This window comes from Rhineura floridana, chromosome 1 (genome assembly GCF_030035675.1).
Source record: "Rhineura floridana isolate rRhiFlo1 chromosome 1, rRhiFlo1.hap2, whole genome shotgun sequence".
NCBI lineage: Eukaryota > Metazoa > Chordata > Lepidosauria > Squamata > Rhineuridae > Rhineura > Rhineura floridana.
The window spans coordinates 4,292,481-4,313,950 of record NC_084480.1 but is presented as its reverse complement, the minus strand read 5'-3'; the positions used below and the strand labels follow the sequence as shown (position 1 = coordinate 4,313,950).

The 21,470-nt window shown below is 46.9% G+C and overlaps 1 protein-coding gene and 1 pseudogene across 1 annotated transcript in view; one reads left to right on the top strand and one right to left on the bottom strand.

The window, feature by feature from the left end:
- The window catches only part of SPMIP6 (sperm microtubule inner protein 6), a 34,761-nt gene continuing 13,291 nt past the window's right edge, over positions 1 to 21,470 (bottom strand). The window contains exons 2-8 of the mRNA XM_061607349.1: positions 19,826 to 19,973; positions 19,261 to 19,263; positions 18,414 to 18,526; positions 13,004 to 13,079; positions 10,403 to 10,616; positions 2,131 to 2,220; positions 1 to 106 (exon numbers count right to left, since the gene is read on the bottom strand). Of these exons, the coding sequence (XP_061463333.1) occupies positions 1 to 106; positions 2,131 to 2,220; positions 10,403 to 10,616; positions 13,004 to 13,079; positions 18,414 to 18,526; positions 19,261 to 19,263; positions 19,826 to 19,973 (750 nt within the window). The remainder of the gene's footprint in view (positions 107 to 2,130; positions 2,221 to 10,402; positions 10,617 to 13,003; positions 13,080 to 18,413; positions 18,527 to 19,260; positions 19,264 to 19,825; positions 19,974 to 21,470) is intronic.
- LOC133375763 (5S ribosomal RNA) lies at positions 11,747 to 11,865 on the top strand (annotated as a pseudogene).

Sequence of the window (21,470 nt, the reverse complement as noted above, 5' to 3'; positions counted from 1 at the left end):
CTACCAACACGGTGGATTGGGGTATGACTCCGAAACAAACTCAGGATGAATGATAAAGCTGTCCCTCTTTGCTCCTCCAGCCCTCTTAAACTGGCTTGTATCCCACCTGATGGGGAGAGAGAGAAATGGAGAGAGAGAGAGAGAGAGTTAGCATGGGGCAGAACAGAACTTGGTTGTCAGACTGCAATTGTGCCTTACACCAGGGGTGGGGAATCTCTTTTGGCCCAAGGGCCACACTGCTGGCCAGGCAGCCCAATGAGGGCCATGTGACAATGGTGGCCATGGCCGGCGTATGTTTTCAGCACCGTGGACAGCTCATTGGAAGTTCATAATAAAACCCAGAGCAGATCCACTGCCCCACAAACATGGAGCCAACAGTCTGCATACAGATAATCACTCTCTGACAGAACAAACTGTGAAGATTTAAAGACTGCATTTCCAGTCCCCCACCTCACCCAAATGACACTGGGGTGGGGAATGCTGGCTTTTACTCCCATCAGCCCCAGGCAAGATGGCCAATAATCAGGAACGATGGACCATAGTTCAAAGCATAGGAAGCTGACTCATACTGAGTCAGAAGTCAGAAGTCTGACTTCTGACTTCTGACTACTGAGTCAGACCATTGGTCCATCTAGCTTAGTATTGTCTACACTGACTGGCAGTGGCTCTTCAGGATTCCCAGCTGGCCTCTCTCCCAGCCCTACCCAGAGATGGTGGGGATTGACCCTGGAACCTTCTATATGCAAAGTAGATGAGCTACGGCCCTTCCCCAAAGGCCCTTCCCCAAAGCATCCAAACGGCACTAGGTTGGGGAAGGATCTTATAGAGGATAATCACTTGAAAATGTGCAAGGTGGACAGAAAAACTGCAAGGTGGACAGAAGATAGTTAGGGATTTACTGTGAGATCTCGGGATAATTTGTATTACTATTTAATTGTTTAATTAATTAATTAGTTGCCTCATACACAGTGGTCTCTAGGTGACATACAACACATTTTAAAAACATACAATATAACATGAATTTTAAAACATGAGATATACAAAATGTAAAGCCCAAACGGACTAGGACAGTATACCAAAGCTCTGACTCCCAGTTTAAGTATAACAACAAATCAGCTTTTCCCACCTAAATGCGGTTGCTGAAATTAGAAAAGTTAACCAGTGAGTGAGTAAGTGAACGAGAGAGGGAGAGGACTTGTGAGCTCAGCTCAGTCCAGTTCTGGTAGCAAAAGCATATCCATCCACTCAGAAAGTGCTCAGAGGCACCTTTGTGTTTTAATTTCATCTGTGGGCACTTCCAGACTGTCACTATATTTAGGTAGGATTCAGTAACATGCTGGCACATGAGAGTTGCTTGGGGGATCTTCACAGAGCTACAATTCCCAGCACCCTTACCAGGAATCCATGACTGTTAAAGTGGTATAAAAGTGCTTTAAATGTATGGTATGGATGTGAGTTCATGTGGGATAATAATGTTGCTTTACATCTTGCAAATGAACTATTACCACACTGGTTCGATGCTCACACCAGGAACCTCCATCTGTAGTTACACCTCCGGACTATACAGGAGAGAAGCCCTGTTATTATTGGACCTTGTTGCTTCTACGTTATTGTTAGTTTTTATTGTTAGTCTCTTAATGTTTTGATGTTTGCATGTTCTGCTTTGTACGTCGCTTAGAGTGGCTGACAATTCAGCCAGATAAGCGACTAATAAGTCGAATAAATAAATAAATAAATAATAATAATAATAATAATAAATCTTTCATTTCAAGAACACCAAAGCAGTTCACAAGTAAGTAAAAGACATCAGCAAACTAACACGCATAAGACTGATTATACAAGTGTAAGTTACCCATAGTTAAAATATATAGTAAAACAATTTCATGAAAGCATCCCTAATCAAAATGTATAACAAAAGAACCAAGCCTCTTAAAGCAGTATGCCCAACTAGGCCTCACCATAGCTTTGTGTGAACCAAGAATGGAATCTGGAAATACCCAGAATTCCCCCGGCCCCGCGAATATGATTAGTGGGCAGTCAAGCTATCCTGCCGGCAAGTGCATTTGCCATTATGGATCCCCAGAAACAGGTTGTGGGTCGCCCCTCATCAAACCTGTTTGGATTTCTTACTTAAGGTTCATATACGGGAAATATGGCGGCAGGTCGGGCATGCGTGCACAGAGCATCATCTCTTGGTGGCGGCTGTAGTACGGGAAACTCCTGGAAGAGGAAGAAAAGAGGCTGCAGTTAGAGGCAGCAGGAGGAGACCTTGACCCACACCCTCCTTTGTTCAGGTACAAACTGAGAATTCTACATCTTAGCCACTCTTCCTGAATCCTGACCGACTCCAGCAGTGAGAGAGACGCAGAGGGCAGGGAGCTACAGCCAGAAGCATGGAGGAGCAGGTAACAAGGAAAGAGCAGCATTGCTGGATCAGACCAAGACCCAGCCAGCCCAGTGTTCTATGTCCAACAGTGGCCAGCAGCCTCTCATAATCAGGGTATGAAAGTAATGCCAACAGAAGATGTAACTTTAAAGCTGACAATGAGGACATTGAACTTGTCAAGGATTATCAATACCTCGGCAGAGTCATCAACCAAAATGGAGACAACAGTCAATAAATCAGCAGAAGGCTAGGACTGGGGAGGGCAGCTATGAGAGACCTAGAAAAGGTCCTCAAATGCAAAGATATATCACTGAACACTAAAGTCAGGATAATTCAGACCATGGTATTCCCGATTTCTATGTATGGATGTGAAAGCTGGACAGTGAAAAAAGCAGGTAAGAAAAAAAGCAACTCATTTGAAACGTGGTATTGGAGGAGAGCTTTGCTGATACTATGGACTGCAAAAAAGACAAATAATTGGGTGTTAGAACAAATTAAACCAGAACTATAACTAGAAGCCAAAATGATGAAACTGAGGTTATCCTATTTTGGACACATCATGAGAAGACATGATTCATTAGAAAAGACCATAATGCTGGGAAAAACAGAAGGGAGCAGAAAAAGAGGAAAGCCAAACAAGAGATGGTTTGATTCCATCAAGGAAGCCACAGACCTGAACTTACAAGATCTGAACAGGGTGGTTCATGACAGATGCTTCTGGAGGTCGCTGATTCATAGGGTCGCCATAAGCTGTGGTCAACTTGAAGGCACATAACAACAACAAATGAGATATACTGCATTTGCATGTGGAGGTTCCATTTAAAAACCATGGCTAATAGCCACTGATTGCCCTACTCTCCATGAATTTGTGTAATTTTATTTCTTTCAAGCCATCCAGAATTATCTCTTGTGGCACGGAATTCCTTAGGTTAACACTCAGTTGTGTGAAAAAGAGTGGGGAGCAGCTGAAGGCAGGAAAAGATTCAGCAAAGACTGAAAAACATGAAAAAAAAATTCCAGTACACTATTTAAACCAAGATAAAATCAGATAAGTGGTGGCACTGGGAGCTAGGGGAGGCTGAGTATCCCTAAGACCCCTCTTCTCCTAAATTGCACAAACTTTAAATGCCAACCCCTCCCCCTCCTCCAATTCCGAGACTCTAAAACATCCAGGACTGCTGGGAGGCTGCCAGTCTACAATAAAAATGTTGGGTATGCTCCACAAAACTCTGATCCAAAATCCTTAGAAAAGGGTTTGTCTGCAGCAGTGGCTCCCAAACATTTTTCCCCCACGGACCACTTGAAAACTGCTGATGGTCTAGGCAGACCACTTAATGATTTTTCTGCCTGTTGTAGCAATTGTAATGCTCTGCACTAGATGCCATATGATTTTTAACTGTATTTGTATTGCATTTATTGTATTCCACACAATTCAAATGGTAATACTATAAAACAATATAAGAAATGAAAAAAGGCATTAAAATACAATTAAAAATCAATATGAACATTCAGTGCAAAGGATGCGCCGTCTCCCATCTTCAGCCACAAATCCACAGAGATGCTGTGGACCACCTGAATGAAGCTTGTGGACCACTGGTGGTCCATGGAGCACAGTTTGGAACTCCTTGGCCTACAGACTTGCAAAGCCTTGCACAGCATGCCTGAAGCTCCAGCTGTATTCTGCTGGGGGCAGCAGGGCGGGTGGAAAGCACAGCAAAATCAACAGCGCCCCCCCCCCCGCTGTAAGCAGAGTGCACACAATTTCATCTCTCTGGCCCCATGATTCACTTGGTCTATTAGGCCAAGTGGCTAAGGCTCCCGATGTTGTTTTACTTTTTTCACACCTTCCTCTGTAGGGCACATCTCTGAGCCATAAATGCTGCTCTGCAATCTCCTTATAGCCATGCAGTTCACTTAGTGCCTTTTGGCTTCATAAGAACATAAGAAGAGCCTGCTGGATCAGGCCAGTGGCCCATCTAGTCCAGCATCCTGTTCTCACAGTGGCCAACCAGGTGCCTGGCTTCAAGGGACATGGCGGCACCAATACTAGCACTCTGCCTTTATCTGTCCTCTTAATCCAAACACTCCTTGCCCAGATTATATCATGCACTATCGCATGAATGTTCTTTCCAAACACTGTGCATAAATGTTTTTTCAGCACACATATTATATATGCCCACTTCTGTTTCCAGACTGGGAACTTTCTGCATACAAAGCATCTGCTCTGCCACTTAACTGTGGCAGGCGCCTTGTTGAACGGGGCAGGATAAATATTCTCTTTTTCATCTTGATTGCGTTCCAGGGCTGAGCCCCACCTTCGGAGGCAGGTTTCAAGCTGAGCCCTGGTTCAAACCGCAGCCTGTGCATAGCAGTCTCTTTGTATGGAATGCATCAACAGACGAGTGCTGGGGATGCTTTGATCTGGATTCCTGCATTGAGCAGGGGGTTGGACCTGATGGCCTTATAGGCCCCTTCCAACTCTTCTATTCTATGATTCTATATCTCATCTCTGTCCTGTGCTCAGCTGAGGACTGATGCTCAAACTACTCAGGTGTGCTGTATAGCAATGGCCGCCCTGAGTTCCAGTTTGGAAAAAGGGCGGGGTAAAAATAAAGTTTCAATCAATCAATCAATCAATCAAATATGTCCATTTTGGTTTCTCTCCATTTCTCAATTTTCCAACCTTAAACTCAGTTATCCCCATTTCCACATCAGTTGGGATTGTTTTTATGAAAATTCATCAGCATTTTTGTGTGAATCCCTCCTAATAAGCACATTTGTGTGCAAACTTGCCTAATATAGACATTGTTTGGAAATAATTTCCCCCATACTATGATGCATTTTTGTATGTTATTTTTACTAATATCTGCATTTATATGCACACTCTACCCTATTTTTTGCATTTTTGTACACATTATGTGCTGCAGAACTGCACTGCAAAATTGAGAGAACTGTGAATTTTCAAGGATGGCCACGTTTCCGTTTGTGTATTGTTTGGAAAGCGTGAATTAGATATATTCATCATTAAATGCAAACTGAATCAAATCTCTCTCCCCTCCCACCCCCAGGTCCCTAAACTTAAGTGTGATGAATGAATGTACTGGTGTCTGCTGGTGCCCATTGGGAGTGCAGAAGGCAGAGCAGGCAACAGCAGATGGAGGCAGACTCCTTCCAGAATGTCAGTTTTGCAGGTGGAAATCAGTCGGATATAGGCAAATTCAGGCTGTGCAATTTAAGTGTATTTGGCACTCGTAACAGTCTAGCTTTTTAAAAAAACCTCTGGACTTTGTGCAGTACAAAACGTGATAGGGAACTGTGCTAGAAAGTGTGGGATGACAATTGCTAGACATGGCGTCATCTATCCATCCTACAAATCAGACTAAATGCTCAGCTAATAGTGTACATTGTATAACCTCCCTGCAAATGTTGTGCAAATAAATCTGGATTAATGCTCAATGAACAGGTCTTCTGGAAGCGACCTAGGATGTGTCTTAATGGAAGACATGCAGTAGAGGTCGGTCTATTAGAGCACATGGAACACTGCCCCACCAACTCCAGTCTGCTCTGGGCCAGTTCCCACCTGCCTGGCTTCTTTCTCGCAACCAGCTCTGCCTATCATTGGTTCTGGCTTCAACCACTGTTGGTCTCTCTCTACATTCTGTCCTACCAGACCTAATGGGCACAAGCTACCACTGGAGACATGAAAACTGAAGGTCTGTCATGCAGAAGATGGAACAGACTCATTCCCTGTTGTTCCAAAGGGCAAGTCGAGAACCAATCGAGAACCTGACTAGGTGGAAATTGCAGGCAAGCAGGTTTTAGCTAAACATTGGGAGAAACTTCCTAACAGTGAGAGCTGTTCAACAGTGGAACAGATGACCTTGAGAGGTGCTGAGCTCTTCTTACTTGAAGTACGTAAGTGGAGGCTGAATGGCCAACTGTCTGGAGTGCTGTAATTGCATCCTGCATTGCAGATCCTGCATTGAGCAGGGGCTGGACTAGAAGATGATCTCCAAGGTCCCTTCCAACTCTATGAGTTTCTAGGCTGGCTACCACCAGGAGCAGGGTCTTCTCTGTTACAGCCCTAAACATATGGAACTCCCTTCCAAGGAAGGTTTATACTATCTCCTTCTTTCTGCAGACAAGTAAATAATGATTTATTCCTGTTGGCCTTTAGAAACTGAATCCAACTGCTGTATCCCATGTTTATTGGCTATTTTTCAAAGTCAGTCTTTTTCTCCTTTTTGTTGGTTTTCATGAAGAGTTATTTGCAATCTACCATGATATATTTTACCAATATAAGTAATTACTTGTAAAATTAAAAGAATAAATGCCCAGGGCACCCAGGTTTGAGAAGTTTGGCTGGGCTCCCGAAGTCACTTTTTAAAGTAAACTTAGGACCAGATGCATTTCCCCATCTATTCCTGCCCCACCTCCATCAAGCGAATCAGACTTTGATCACAGACTACTGACATCTGACAATTCTAAGCCAGAGATTCTCAAAGTCAAGGAAACAACTACTGAAAACTCCATCCTAACTTGGACCAGTTTATCTGGCATAAATGATATCATTGCATTTCCCCTCCCTTTTCCACCCCCTTGTTGTAAGGTATCATGCAAATGGATGGCATAAATAATAACAACTCTGTTGCGTGTGGCCATGGACAGGCTGGAAAATTGGGATGCTGTCCTGTTGGAATGAAGAGTTGGTTCTTACATTACCAATGGAGTGTGTTTGGTGCATCCGTGGGGTTCAGCACTACAACACTAATTATTTTTTTTTAAATGGGGAGACCATGTAGGGCAGGAACATTGTGTGACCAGGGAGGGGAAGTGTTGGGATGGACCATCATCCATGTTGTCTGAACATTGTGCCAGGTGGTCTCTCCAGTGTGGCATTGGAGGCAACCAGGCAGAAGCAGCAACTGCACCCCATAGGTAATGCAAGCATTGGGACAAAGGCCACTGCCAACCACCAGGGTGGTATCATAAGGAGCCCTGCACCCCTCTGGCAAGTGGAGGTTACTTCTGCCCAAGGGACTGTTGAACCCCAAGATGGCCAGCCTCAACGGCCTCTGGCAAAGCTGGCAACTGGGATGCAGTAGGGTGATAAAAACCACACTGCAGCTTCAGGCTTGTTTTCTACACTTCCTTTGTAAGCCCCTGAATCATAGAATGATAGACTAGTAGAGCTGGAAGGAGTCTATAAGGACATCAAGTCCAACCCCAACTAGGGTTGCCAGGCTCAGGGCCTGAGAATGATTCTGTATCTTTAAGAGAAGAGAAAATTCAGCCAAGTGCAGGTTTTCTTGCAACACTGAAATGGGAAAAAACGGGCCTGGCAACCAAGAGGTCTTCTGTATCTTTAAAAGTTGTGCAGGAGGAAGGGGGAATTCCACCTTGTGGTTTTTCCCATTACTGTATTTATTTATTTATTTATTTATTTTATTCAATTTTTATACCACCCAAAGGCAAAGGCTCTCTGGGCGGTGCACAGCATAAAGTAAATACAATACAATAAAATATAATAAAATAACAATAAAAACACTGAAAGCATACATATTAAATATTTAACAGCCTGGTATATATTAACAACAATAAAATATGTTAAAATGCCTGGGAAAATAAAATTGTTTTAACCAGGCGCCGAAAAGATAAAAGTGTAGGCGCCAGGCGCACCTCATCAGGAAGACTATTCCATAGTTCAGGGGCCACCACTGAAAAGGCCCTAGATCTCATTACAACCGTCCGAGCTTCTCTGTGAGTTGGAACTCGGAGGAGGGCCTTTGATGTTGAACATAGTGAGCGGGTAGGTTCATATCGGGAGAGGCGTTCTGCCAGGTATTGTGGTCCCGCACCGTGTAAGGCTTTATAAGTCAAAACTAGCACTTTGAATTTGGCCCGGAAACAGATAGGTAGCCAGTGTAAACGCGCCAGAACAGGTGTTATATGTGCGGACCGTCTGGTCCTCGTCAACAGTCTGGCTGCTGCGTTTTGCACTAGCTGTAGTTTCCGAACTGTTTTCAAAGGCAGCCCCACGTAGAGCGCATTGCAGTAATCCAATCTTGAGGTTACCAGAGCATGCACAACTGAGGCGAGGTCGTCGCTGTCCAGATAGGGACGTAGCTGGGCTACCAACCGAAGGTGGTAGAACGCATTCCGTGCCACCAAGGCTACCTGAGCCTCAAGAGACAGGAATGGATCAAAAAGAACCCCCAAGCTACGAACCTGTTCCTTCAAGGGGAGTGTAACCCCATCCAGAACAGGTTGAACATCCACCATCTGGGCCGAGAAGGCACCCACCAACAGCGTCTCAGTCTTGTCAGGATTGAGCCTCAGTTTATTAGCTCTCATCCAGTCCATTATCGCGGCCAGGCAATGGTTCAGCACATTAACAGCCTCACCTGAGGAGGATGAAAAGGAGAAATAGAGTTGCGTGTCATCAGCATACTGGTGACAACACACTCCAAAACTCCTGATGACCGCACCCAGTGGCTTCATATAGATGTTAAAAAGCATGGGGGACAGAACCGATCCCTGCGGGACTCCACAGTGGAGAGTCCAGGGTATCGAGCAGTGCTCCCCAAGCCCTACCTTCTGGAGACGGTCCACCAAGTAGGAGCGGAGCCACTGCCAAGCAGTACCTCCAACTCCCAACTCCGTGAGTCTCCCCAGAAGGATACCATGGTCAATGGTATCAAAAGCCGCTGAGAGATCAAGGAGAATCAACAGAGTTACACTCCCCCTGTCTCTCTCCCGACATAGGTCATCATACAGGGCGACCAAGGCCGTTTCAGTGCCGAAACCGGGCCTAAAACCGGATTGAAATGGATCAAGATAATCGGTTTCATCCAAGAGCACCTGGAGCTGGCTGGCAACCACCCGTTCCAAGACCTTGCCCAAGAAGGGAACATTTGCTACCGGTCTATAGTTGTTCAAATTATCTGGGTCCAAGGAAGGTTTCTTCAGGAGTGGTCTCACTACCGCCTCTTTCAAACAACTAGGGACCACTCCCTCTCTCAAGGAGGCATTTATCACTTCCCTGGCCCAGCCGGCTGTTTCAACCCTGGCAGCTTTCACTAGCCAAGAGGGGCAAGGATCAAGTACAGAAGTGGTTGCACGCACCAGTCCAAGCACCTTGTCAACTTCCTCAAGCTGTACCAAGAGCACCTGCATTTGGCTGACTTTCTCTTCTCCTAAAGATACAGGAACAGTCTCAGGCCCTGAACCTGGCAACCCTAGGCCAAAATGAGTTGGCTGTTTTGAAAACGAAGTCCTCATTTTCTCGGCATCTTGAACTACAATCTCTTTTGCCTTTGGGCCCCTGAAAGAAGCGACACCTTTGCTCTGACTTCAGAGATGGAAAGCTCACTGTGCCGGGCAAGCAAAGGACCAGCTGGGTCTCCTTCCACAGTGCCCTTCCCAAACCTTGGCTTCCCCCAGACATTACTGGGCTACAGGCCCTGTCATCCTCAGCCAGCGTGTATCATGGGAGCTGTCATCCAGCAACATCTGGGGAACCCCAGGACAAGGAAGGCTGTTCTACAGAGACAAAACACACCAAAAATAGCAAGCATCCAAGTAAGACTAAAAAGGAGAGTGAAAAATCACAAGATGCTGTAATTTATTTATTATCTCAAAGAGCCCTTTCAAGTCCCTCCTCTTTCCCAACCTCCCCCCCCCCGAGAGCCCCAAGGGAGGAGTTGGGGGTGTGGGCTGCAGAAGCCTCAAAGTAAATAAATAATGAATAGCTTAGAGCATCTTGTGATTTTTCACTCTCCTTTTTGTTCTACAGAGATAGGCATGAAGTTGGTGCAAGAGTGGCACAGTCCTGCAGGGTGCGAGAGTCCCTTAAATGCACTTGTGAGCCCTTTCAAACCCCTGTGCAGAGGTGCCACTTAGGGGCAGAGGTCTCTGCCTGCCTGAGCCCCTTTTATGCTCCCCCCCATTTCCTAGCCTTCCCCCAAGAGTTTCGAGGGGGGAAGTTGGGGGTGTGGGCTGCAGAACCCTCCGAACCTTACAATCTTCTCAACCAGTTGGCTGATCTGCCTCTCGTTGCTGGGCGCCCCATCAACGTAGTAGTCCATCCCTCGCATGCAGTAGTGGCGTCCAGTGCAGGGGCTGTAGTAACCTTGGTAGGGCATCCGGCCGGGGATGGTGTAGTGATGTTGGATGGACGGAAGCTGCTTCCGTGACAAGCTGTTCAACATGTTAACCACGACTTCCCGTTCTAAAGAAAATGGGTGGGGCGGGGCGGGGGGTGAGAAAGAGAGGAAATCTTGTGCCCCTGGAAAACTAGGAGGGAAGGGTACAGGGGGAGGGGTGTCACCATTTGGCAGCTACCATAAAACACCAGAATGCAGGATGACCCAAGACGACAGAGAAAAGAAAATGCTTTTTTCTTGAGTCGCATCATCAGAAATCCCGGCATTCACAACCGTTGCTTTTGAAGGTGGCTACTAGGATTAAGGGATTAGCAGCCAAATTGACAGACGATAAGACTCATCAGCAGTTATTAGGCCTAGGCAGCTATATAGAGCCTCCATGTTCAGAGGCAGTATATCCCCAAAAGATAAGTGGCTGAGCTTTATACCCCTCCCCCACTTGCTCACTTCCCAGAAACACCTGACTGGCCACTGCTGGAGAGAAAATGCTATACTAGATAGGCAGCGATGAGTAGCTAGGAAGCCTGCAGGATGCAATGGTTCCCCTCCACACAACTTGCATGCTTTTGCAGGATGAGGCCCCTGGTGTCCTTCCCAACAATAAAGGAGAGGGAGGGGCTGACGATGCAGTATTGTTGAGCTAAACAAGAGATCACCCCAGGAAAGCTGCCCTGAGCTCTTTCAAGCAAGAGGGCGACATGGGAAATGAGAAGCAAACAAAGTGCAAGGAACAAGCATGCATCTGTGTGTAATGATCCTACCAGCGAGCTTTGCTCCTCTACCAAGGCCCTCGCTTGGAGTTCATGAGGGACTGGGCCTTTCTGGTGGGGGCACCTAGACTGAGGAACAGTCTCCCCGGAGAGGCACTGCTGGCTCAACCATCAGGACCCACTTTCAAGAGGACAGTCACTGTGGCATTATTCCAGTGAGCTTTTAAGTGTGCAATACTTTGCATGCAGAAGTTCCCAGGTTCAATCCGTTGCATGTCCAAGTAGGTTTAGGAAAGAGCCCTGCCTGAAACTCAAGAGTTGCTGCCAGTCAGTGCAGACTGTATTGAGCTAGATGGACCAATAATCTGACTCAGTATAAGGCAATTTCCTTTGTTCCTTTCCTACAATAATTACTCTTTTGACATCTTGTTTTTCTCTCCTGCTGCTTTTGTGTGTGTTTGATATTGATTTTATAATGTATTATTGCCTACAGCCATATTACCCTGAACACGCCTGATCTCGTCTGTTCTTGGAAGCTAAGCAGGGTCAGACCTGGTTAGTAGTTGGATGGGAGACTGCCTGGGAATACCGGGCGCCGTAGGCTTCGAGGAAGGCAATGGTAAACCACTGTGAATAGGGTTGCCAGGTTCATGGCCTGAGACAGATCCTGTATCTTTAGGAGAAGAGAAAGTCAGCCAAGTGCAGGTGTTCTTGCAACACTGTAATGGGAAAAACCACAAGGTGGAATTCTCCCTTCCCCCTGCACAACTTGTAGAGATACAGAAGGCCTGCACTTGGCTGACTTTCTCTTCTCCTAAAGATACAGGATCAGTCTGAGGCCATGAACCTGCAACCCTAACCGTGAATACCTCTTACCATGAAAACCCTACAAATATATCCAAAAAAGATTCATAGGGTCGCCATAAGTCGTAATCGCCTGGAAGGCATTTAACAACAACGGTGTATTATTATTTTATTCTCTGTAAGCCACCCTGAATATATTTTACACAGAAAGGATATATATTAGCAAACAAAACTGGAAGAGAAACAGCTGAGAGGAGGGTCCTTGACTCTTTTGTTCCCCACGAATTGTTTTCTGCTTGAAGTTGCCTCACCCAGAGGATGAAGTGGGCCAAACTAGGGGAAGAGCTCAGCAGTAACAGCACCTGCTTTGCATGCAGAAGGTCCCAGGTTCAATCCCTGCCATCTCCGGGTACGACTGGGGATATCCCATCTCTGAAATCCTGCAAAGCTGCTGCCAAACTGTGTAGGCAATACTGAGCTACATGGACCAAGGATCTGATTCAGTATAAAGCAGCTTCCTATGACCTTAAACTAGACAGAATAACAAATTTTTGGCTTTGACATGCAAGATAAAAAAAAAGAAATAGGTTGCACAGGGTGGCTGAGGGGTAACAAGCCAGACTGGGGCCATGGCGTGGATCTTCTGTTCCAGGCACCACCGAAATGTTTTCAGTCACCTCTGCAATTATTCCAGCCCAAGGTCTTTGTCTGGGTATACATCCTCCCTTCTTCTTTGCCCTCTCTGACCCCTTTTTCTATCAATGGAGACTGGTCCCTCCAATGTCAGTGGGGCAGTGAATCCACTCCGGGCTTTACTCCGACCTTTCAAGGAACCGTCCAAGGTGCTTTCAACCTGGAGCAGATTCACTGCCCCACTGACATCAGAGCCACCAGCCGCTACTATTTCCTATTGAGAGGGGAGAATGTGGATAAGCTACCGTAATTGTTGAGGCGCTCAGGTTTGGGTGGGTACTGCATGGGCATCCCGCGAAGGATCGTCTCCATCCCCGCTTCCTGCAAGGAAAGATGACATGGCGTGAGCCAATTTCTGCCATGTTTATATGGGGACGTGCACATTTGGTATTGTGTGAATCCATGCTCAAGGTCAGAACTTGATATCCTGATGCTCGGTGAAGGCACACAACGCAGCTTTGCAGCTGAAGCTAAGCAGGCCTGGTCCCAAGACCTGCTTGGATGGGAGACTGGTGTGGAGCTGTCTCTCTGGTGGGAGCGCAGGGTACAAACAGATAATTAAAATAAACTACTCCAGGCATGGTGCTATGTGTTTTGGGCACTAGCCAGTTGGTGCCTACGCTAGGCCCAAACTAGACCTGCATGATGAGCATAGCCCTGGTTGTAGCCTGCCAGACTCTGGGGGGACCTTGGCACGGAGGTGCCCCCCCCCAAGTAGGGCAGGGCTCAGACATGCTCTCTCTGCCACCACTGGTGTCGCTGCTTTAATGGCGATGTCACTCACTGCCCTCCACTGAGTCCCAGGCACAGTTTGGAGGTGGATGAGCCCTGGCTCTTTTGAGTGGAAACTCAGCTCAGCTCCCATCCATGGTGGCTTTGCTGACTCTGATGACCTGTTGCTTCAGTCCTGGTCATCCTTCTGTCTGGGGCTAGTTTTGGAAGAACCGGTTTGTCAAGGGATCCTAGCAGCAGCAAATATAGGCTGTATGTTTTGCCTGCAACGACTGTTTACAATCATGTCTTCAAGCCTTTGAAAACCGTACATAGCCACCACCTCTACAATAGAGTTTACTTTGCAAAAAGGCTTATGCTTTACTGTTTCATAGTTACAAATAATTATTTTTAGATAAACCACCCTGAGCACACTTTTGCAGACTCACGGCACAAAAGATTAATTCTCTACTCCAGGGCCAAGGAAGCTTTTTTCAGGGCCGCATTCCCTTCTGGACAGCCTTCTGAGGGCCACATGGCAGTGGTGGGCAGGGCCAGAGGCAGAAGCTGAGAGAGCAATGAATATAATTTTCACCTTTGAACAGTAGGCGAGTGTCTACACACACTCATAAACCCCTCTCTGTTGTCCATTTAGGCAAGCAAAAGGCATGATCAAAGTTCGAGGACACATTCTGGGCAGGCAAAAAACCTTTGGGGTGTGAAGTAGAGCCAATCAGGGCTGTGGCCCAGGGAGAGTCCCAAAGGCCAGACAGAAAGGTCTTGAAGACTGCATTTGGCCCCCATCCCACCCCTGATCTAGAAGCAGCAGCTGCAGTGGGACTCCTACATGGCGTGGTGGTGATGACTGGGGCCTTAGATGGCTTTCAAAGGGAATTAGACTAGTTTGTGCAGGAAGAGAAGGCCTCTCATGAGCTAAGTGGAGCCTCTCATGAACGTTGTGGAACCTCCATGTTCAGGGGCAGTTTACCTCTGAATTCCATTTGCTGCACAGCCACTGTTGGCGAGGGCTGTGGAATTCATACCTTGCTTGTGGGCTTTCCAGAGGCGCTTTGCTGGCCACTGTGGGAAACAGGACTAGACGGACCTTTGGTCCAGCAGGACTCTTTTTATGTTCTCAGATGCTCAGCCACGGATCTCAAGGACTGGGGAAGCTCCTGTGGAAGACAGCTGATCCCAAGGGAGACATGGAGGCTGTCTCCAGCATAAGGAAGGAGGCCCAGGGGCTGAAGCAGGAGAGGAAGGCAAGGATGTGTGTGTGTGTGTGTGTGTGTGTTGACAATAGTGGAGCAGAGGGGGTGAAATAGGAAGTGGGGGGGAAGGAGGGAGAAATGATGGGGCCCACAAAGGGCAAGAATTTATTTATGTATTTATTTAAAAGCATTTTTTGACCTCTTAATATTTAAATATCCCTACACGGTATACAGGCTGACTTCTATAGCACAGTGGGGAGGAGAGCCTGGCTGGGAGTCCAGAGTCTGTGAGTTCAAATCCCCGCTTGTGTCTCCTGGATGTCAAGGGCCAGCTAAAGATCACCCCACAGGGAGTGGCTCAGGGGTTAGGTGCCCTGCCACCTGTGCAGCCGTGGGCAAGCTGCATAATCCCAAGGAGCCCAGTTGCCCCTCAGCTGGCAGTTGCGGACAAGGAAGGGGCTGGCTTGTGCAGCTGTGGCAAGCTGAGCAGGCCCTAGCCAGCTGGGGAGGACTAGCCTCAGAGGGAGGCAATGGGAAACCCCCTCTGAATACTGCTTACCATGAAATCCCTATTCATAGGGTAGCCATAAGTCGGGATCGACTTCAAGGCAAGTCCATCATCACACAGTATACAAAACATAAATAAAACTATCATAAAAAAGTATAACAGCAGCAGTCTAGAAACAGATGAAAAATGGGAATTCAGTCATGTAGACTGAAGCTGAATCCTGCTAAGACAGAGACGCTGTGGGTAAGTGGGGCCCAGGTCCGAGAACTGGGCACTCTGCCTGTTCTAGACGGGGTTGCACTCCTTCTGAAGGAACAGGTAGCTCAGTTTAGGGTTGCTCTTGGAACCATCTTTGTCCACGGAGGCCCAGGTGGCCTCTGTGGCAAAAAGCATCCATCACCACCTTCAGCTGCTGCATCAACTGCACCCTTTCCTGGACAGGGATAACTGTAGCAAGTGTTGGTAACCTCATGTCTGGACTACTGTTATGCACTCTGTTGGGGGCGTCCCTTGAACCTGGTTCAGAGGCTGCAGCTGGTGCAGAACAACACAGCCTGGGTGGTGAGTGGTGCTCCTTATCGGCCACCTATCACACCAGTGCTGAGATGTCTGAACTAGATGCTTATTAGCCACCAAGTGAGTTCTAAGGATCTGCTACTAACATGCAAAGCCCTAAATAATTCTGGAGCAGGTTATCTCAAAAACCGTCTTCCCCTCCACTGCCCAGTAACCCAGTTAGGTTTAACAACATAAGAACATAGGAAGAGCTTGCTGGATCAGGCCAAAGAGAGTCCATCTAGTCCAGAATCCTGTTCTCACAGTGGCCAGCCAGATGTCCCAGTGAGAATCCTGCAAGCGGGACCTGAGCGCAAGAGTACTCTCCCCTCCTGCAGTAGTTTCCTCCTGGTTGGTATTCAGAAGCATACATCTCCAACCGTGGAGGGAGAACATAGCCATCATGCCTAGTAGCCATTTGTAGCCTTTTCTTCCATATATTTGTCTAATCCCCTTTGGAAGGCCAAACAAGAGATGGATTGATTCCATAAAGGAAGCCACAGACCTGAACTTACAAGATCTGAACGGGGTGGTTCATGACAGATGCTCTTGGAGGTCGCTGATTCATAGGGTCGCCATAAGTCGTAATCGACTCGAAGGCACGTAACAACAACAAAGTTTTGCCACAGCCTGATGATTATTAGTTTGTGGTGACATGGAGGTGGGCTTTTCCGCTGGTGGCACCAGAGTTGTGGAATGTCCTCCCGATTGAATATGAGAAGCTGCATCTATATTGGCATTTTGCTGGCTCTTGAAGACACACCTGTTTAGGCAAAGATTTCCCTGCACTTGAACTTCTGGTTTTATTAACTGGTTTGTTTGATTGATTGTTTTTAACCGTTTTAATTGTCATGTTTTTTTAAAACTTGTTTGTTTTTATTGTATACTTTAATTAAGGATGCATTGACTGAATTATAATTTGGTATTTTAATTATGTATGCATTTTATAATTGATTTTATGTTGTAAACTGCTTAGAAGCCATTTTGGCACATAAGCAGTATATAAACAAACAGCAACAGTGCCTAGTCTTATGGGTCAAGGAGAGCCAGGGGGAAAAGATGTAACATCTGACGCCAGGGATGGAAGATGCTTTAGGGAAGGAAATTCCGGAGTGCAGGGGCAATAGTGAGGGGAAAAGCCTTTTGATGGGTCTCCATTCTGTGACTGATTGCAGCTTAAAGGCTACTACTGCTTGGAGTTGCCAGAGACCATCTTGACTGTGGGGCCAGAATTTAATTCTGCTGGTCAGTTATTTTTGCTGGTACTGGGATTGTTTTTGTATTATTGTTAAACCTTATTATGAACTGAAAAATGGAAATGGACTGCCTTTAAGTCAACCCCAACTTATGGCGACCCTATGAATAGGGTTTTCATAGTAAGCGGTATTCAGAGGGGGTTCACCATTGCCTCCCCCTGAGGCTAGTCCTCTCCAGCTGGCTAAGGCCTGCTCAGCTTGCACAAGCCAGCCCCTTCCTTGTCCGCAACTGCCAGCTGGGGGGCAACTGGGCTCCTTGGGACTATGCCGCTTGCCCACAGCTGCACAGGTGGCAGGACATGTAACCCCTGAGCCACTCACTGTGGGGGTGATCTTTAGCTGGCCCTTCATACCCAGGAGACACGAGCGGGGATTTGAACTCACAGACTCTGGACTCCCAGCCAGGCTCTCCTCCCCACTGTCAGGTTTCAAATCCCCACACAGCCATGAAGCTCACTGGGTGACCGTGGGCCAGTCACTGCCTCTCGGCCTCAGAGGGAGGCAATGGGAAACCCCCTCTGAATACTGCTCACCATGAAAACCCTATTCATAGGGTCGCCATAATTCGGAATTGACTTGAAGGCAGTCCATTTCCATTTTTCCATTTTTTCTAAATGTTTTCTTTAACATTAATGTTCTCTTAATGTTTTAACGTAGTATTTGACCATTTGAATTTTGTTTTGCAACAGTGAATTTTGTAACTTTTTTCATGTTGTGAGCCACCCTGAGCATAGATTGCCATGGAAAGGCAGCATGCAAATAAACCATCATTTCATTTATTTATTTAACATATTGTCTATCCTGCCCTCCTATCTACAGTGGGGCACTCAGGGGGGCTCATAATGCCATCATACACAGTAAATAAAAACAAAAAAAAAGTTGACATAGATTAAAAAATACATAAAATACACTTAACAATTCAAGATGATTCAAGGGATCTTACAGGTGGGCAGGTGGTTTTCAGTCCTGATGATATTTTGCTGCCTGAATTGGAGAAGACGCCCCCTGCCATGCCTTCTACATACAGACTCCACCCAGACCGGCAGCTCTGGAGTATCTTACTTCACTGCTGGCCACGAGACAACTTCCTCCACCACAGCAAGCTAGTTTTGGAGAGGCAAGGCACACTACGTGGTGCAGACGCTGTCCTCCAACACCTCAACGCTACTCCTTAGCCCCATCATCCATGGCCTGAGGCAGCTACCTCACTCTGCCTAATGGTAGAGCCGGCCCTGCTTAAGAGCTACCTTGAGCAATGCAGGAGCCCCTTCCCTGTGGCAAGGCCCGTCACCACCCTGCTAACTAACGTGGGGGCAAAAGAACCACATGGGTGGGGGCAATTGGATGGATCCTGCCCACATAAGCAGCATCTCACCACCACCACCCGTAACCTCCATAGAGTCACAAGGATTACCCTGGGGATCCGTGGAAGGTAGGTGGTATATTTGTTCCACGCCGCGCTGTTGTAGGGCCCAGTTCTCCACGTTGCATACCTGTCATCACCAATGAAGACCGGGTTGACCTTCTCTGTAAGTTAAAGAGAGAGGATAATTTTTCAACTGGGGTTGAGGATGGAAAGGCCATAGAGGGCAAGAAGGAAGGGAGGAAGGGAGGTGTGCAATCCAGAATAAAATAGGGGTGGAGGGCCTGGTGGAAGAGGAGGGGGTTAGGCATTGAACCGAAGTAGCAGTAGCACAAAGAGACATGCAAGGGGGGCTGGGCAGAGGCTGGAGGAGCAGCAGCTGTCACCATAGGGACTAGGAGCATGGGCTCGCTCATGTGGACGGGCAAAGAGGAGCTGCCTGGCTATCTGTGCAAACACAGAAACAAAGGAGCCCCCCTTAGGGACAGGTGGGATGGGGTATGCCTCTTTTTGGTTCCAAAAATCCTGGTAGCTCAGAGTGCTGCTGCTGCTGAACATGTGCAAAGTGCCTTTTTCCTTCTCCAAGTTAAAAAAAAGGACCTAAAAGCAAAAGGCTTAAAAAATACCAGTGGAAGGACGGAGCGACTGTTAAACATGTACAGAATGCTGCCAGTCTCAGCAGCACCTTCTGGGTTGTACGCAACGCAGCAGCATGAAGGCGAGCGTTCCCGTCAGCACAAGGATTTCTCCCCCTCTCTTCTGCCTGCACATTCCCTAAATCTGTTCTGCGGGTTACCCTAGCCCTCTGAAGCAGATTTCGGGACAGCACAGAGCATGCGCAGGGAAAGGAGAGGTGGAAATCCCCTTGCGCTAGCACATGTATTTCGTTGAATGCCACCTGCTATGTTTTTAAAAAAACACGTCTTTGAGGAGAACACTCAACCATTTTCTGGCCTTTACATCTTCCCTTTCTGGTGCAAGCCAAGAAGGAGAAAATATCATCAGGGCAGGAATATTTCTTACCCAGGGGCAAGACTAGCATTGTGTGTGTTTGGGGGGTCTGCCAGGCTCAAGAGAGTGCCCCTTCTTTCCACGTGACTGCTGTGCACCAGCCTTCCCCAACCTGATGCTGGAGCCTTCCTCATGTTTTGGCCCATGGTTCTCATAAGGAAGCAGCCTCGTTTGCTCTCCCCTGAGAGCTAGTAATGGGAGAGATGCAGGCCGGGGGTGGGGGTGGGGGGTGAGAGACAAGGAAGCCCTCAAGGGCTGGTTGACAGGTTTGCCCTCAGCCAGGGGCTACTAATTAAGGAAATGAGATCTGGGGCATCAAGTTGCCTCGGTCTAGTGCTGGATCCGAAGTTCGTGTGGACTCTGTGTGGCTGCTGCATGGTAGAGACCAGTGCTGGAGAGCTGTGCCTTGCCAGCAGAGACGCACAAAAATGAACACCAAGCCCCTTAAGTACCTTCCTCCCTGGTCACCCAATATTTGTAAGGCCGGTACGCTGTTGGCTCTATAGAGTTCTTGTACGAGTATTCCTGCACTGCCTTCTTCACCATCTTCTCCAGGTGGTTTTGATCTATCGGATGGTCGACTCTGGGCACAGACAAACCCTACAAGGCAGAAAACAGATCCCATTCACTCATGAGCGCAATGTGGGGCGTGGGGGAAATCAGGAGGCCCTAGGCAAACCATTTGTAGGAGGGCTGGGGAACTCTGCAGAAGTTGTTAGACTGCAACTCCCGACATTCAACAACATCTGGAGGGTCACAGATCCCACATTTTCCCCTTACAATGATGGGTATGTGGAATTGTTTTTGTTATCAGTGGTTAAAGTCAGTGCAGTTTTGAAAGGTACAGTCTGCCATCTTGGATTCCTGCATTGCGCAGGGGGTTGGACTTGATGGCCTTATAGGCCCCTTCCAACTCTACTGTTCTATGATTCTGTGGTTCATAATGGAATCCAACGGTATCCAAACATAAACAAAAGCCTGCTGCTTCATATGGAGCCATTGTGCAAGATTTGGTTATGATATCTTAACAGGTGTCCAATGCATAGTGAACAGACCAACAGCTTTCCAAAATATATTGTAGGTTGTAATTTTATCTCACCTTTCCTCTTCTCCCAGACATTTTAGCATGTGTTTTTAAATTGTTTTTAAATTTTTAAAAATTGTGTTTTAAATTGTTGTTGTGTTTTAAAATTTGTATATTTGTTTTTAATGTTTTTAATTGTTGTAAACCTCCCAGAGAGCTTTGGCTATGGGGCGGTATATAAATGTAATAAATAAATAATAATAATGATGATAAATAAAAGAGCAAAAGAAAAGAAAACAGCCGGTAGACTTTAAAACAACCTGTGAAGAACTGAAAGGGAACAGGAAGAGAGCCCTGCTGGTTTACTAATCAATCACCCCGCCAGGCACAGGTAAGCACTGCAGACACACAGCCTCACCTGAATAACTCCTCTAAAAGCTGGCTCAGCAAAGACCCACTGGAAGATACGGGCCCTCAGAGGCCTTTGGGAGAAGACAGCACTTGCTTTCTGGGTAATTGCTTGGAAACTGCTCTGAGGTCTGTGCGTGTGGCTTGTTATGGAGCAGAAGAACAAGGAAGAAATCTTGCTGAACAACCTGGAGAGGTTTGCCCTGGGAGATGGTAACTAGGAGCAATGTGGGGAGGGGAAGGCAGGCTAGCCTTTTCCTCTCTGGATCAACATAGGTGTGAAAGGCACACATTTAAAAGCAAATGCATTTAAAAGCAAATGCACTGGAGGCATTCAAGAGGCAGCTGGACAGCCATCTGTAATGGCTAATGCATAAAGTGGGATTATTAATACACGTGATGAATACTCTTCTAGCTGACCCATATCACACCCTCCCCCCTCAGCCACCCCGGCTGGCACCAGTTTGTCCTCCAAAAGCAGCTAGATTTATGTGAAATCTTTTTTAACCCGCAGCTTTCCTTTTTGTCAGCAACCACCTGGCATGGTACAACATTTCCCCATTTCTTTTGCAGCTAAGTAGAATGTACTTTAACAGGACGCCTTCAAGTTCTACATTATGTTTAAACTTATCAGTTATCATATATCCCTTTACTGATAAGGGGTC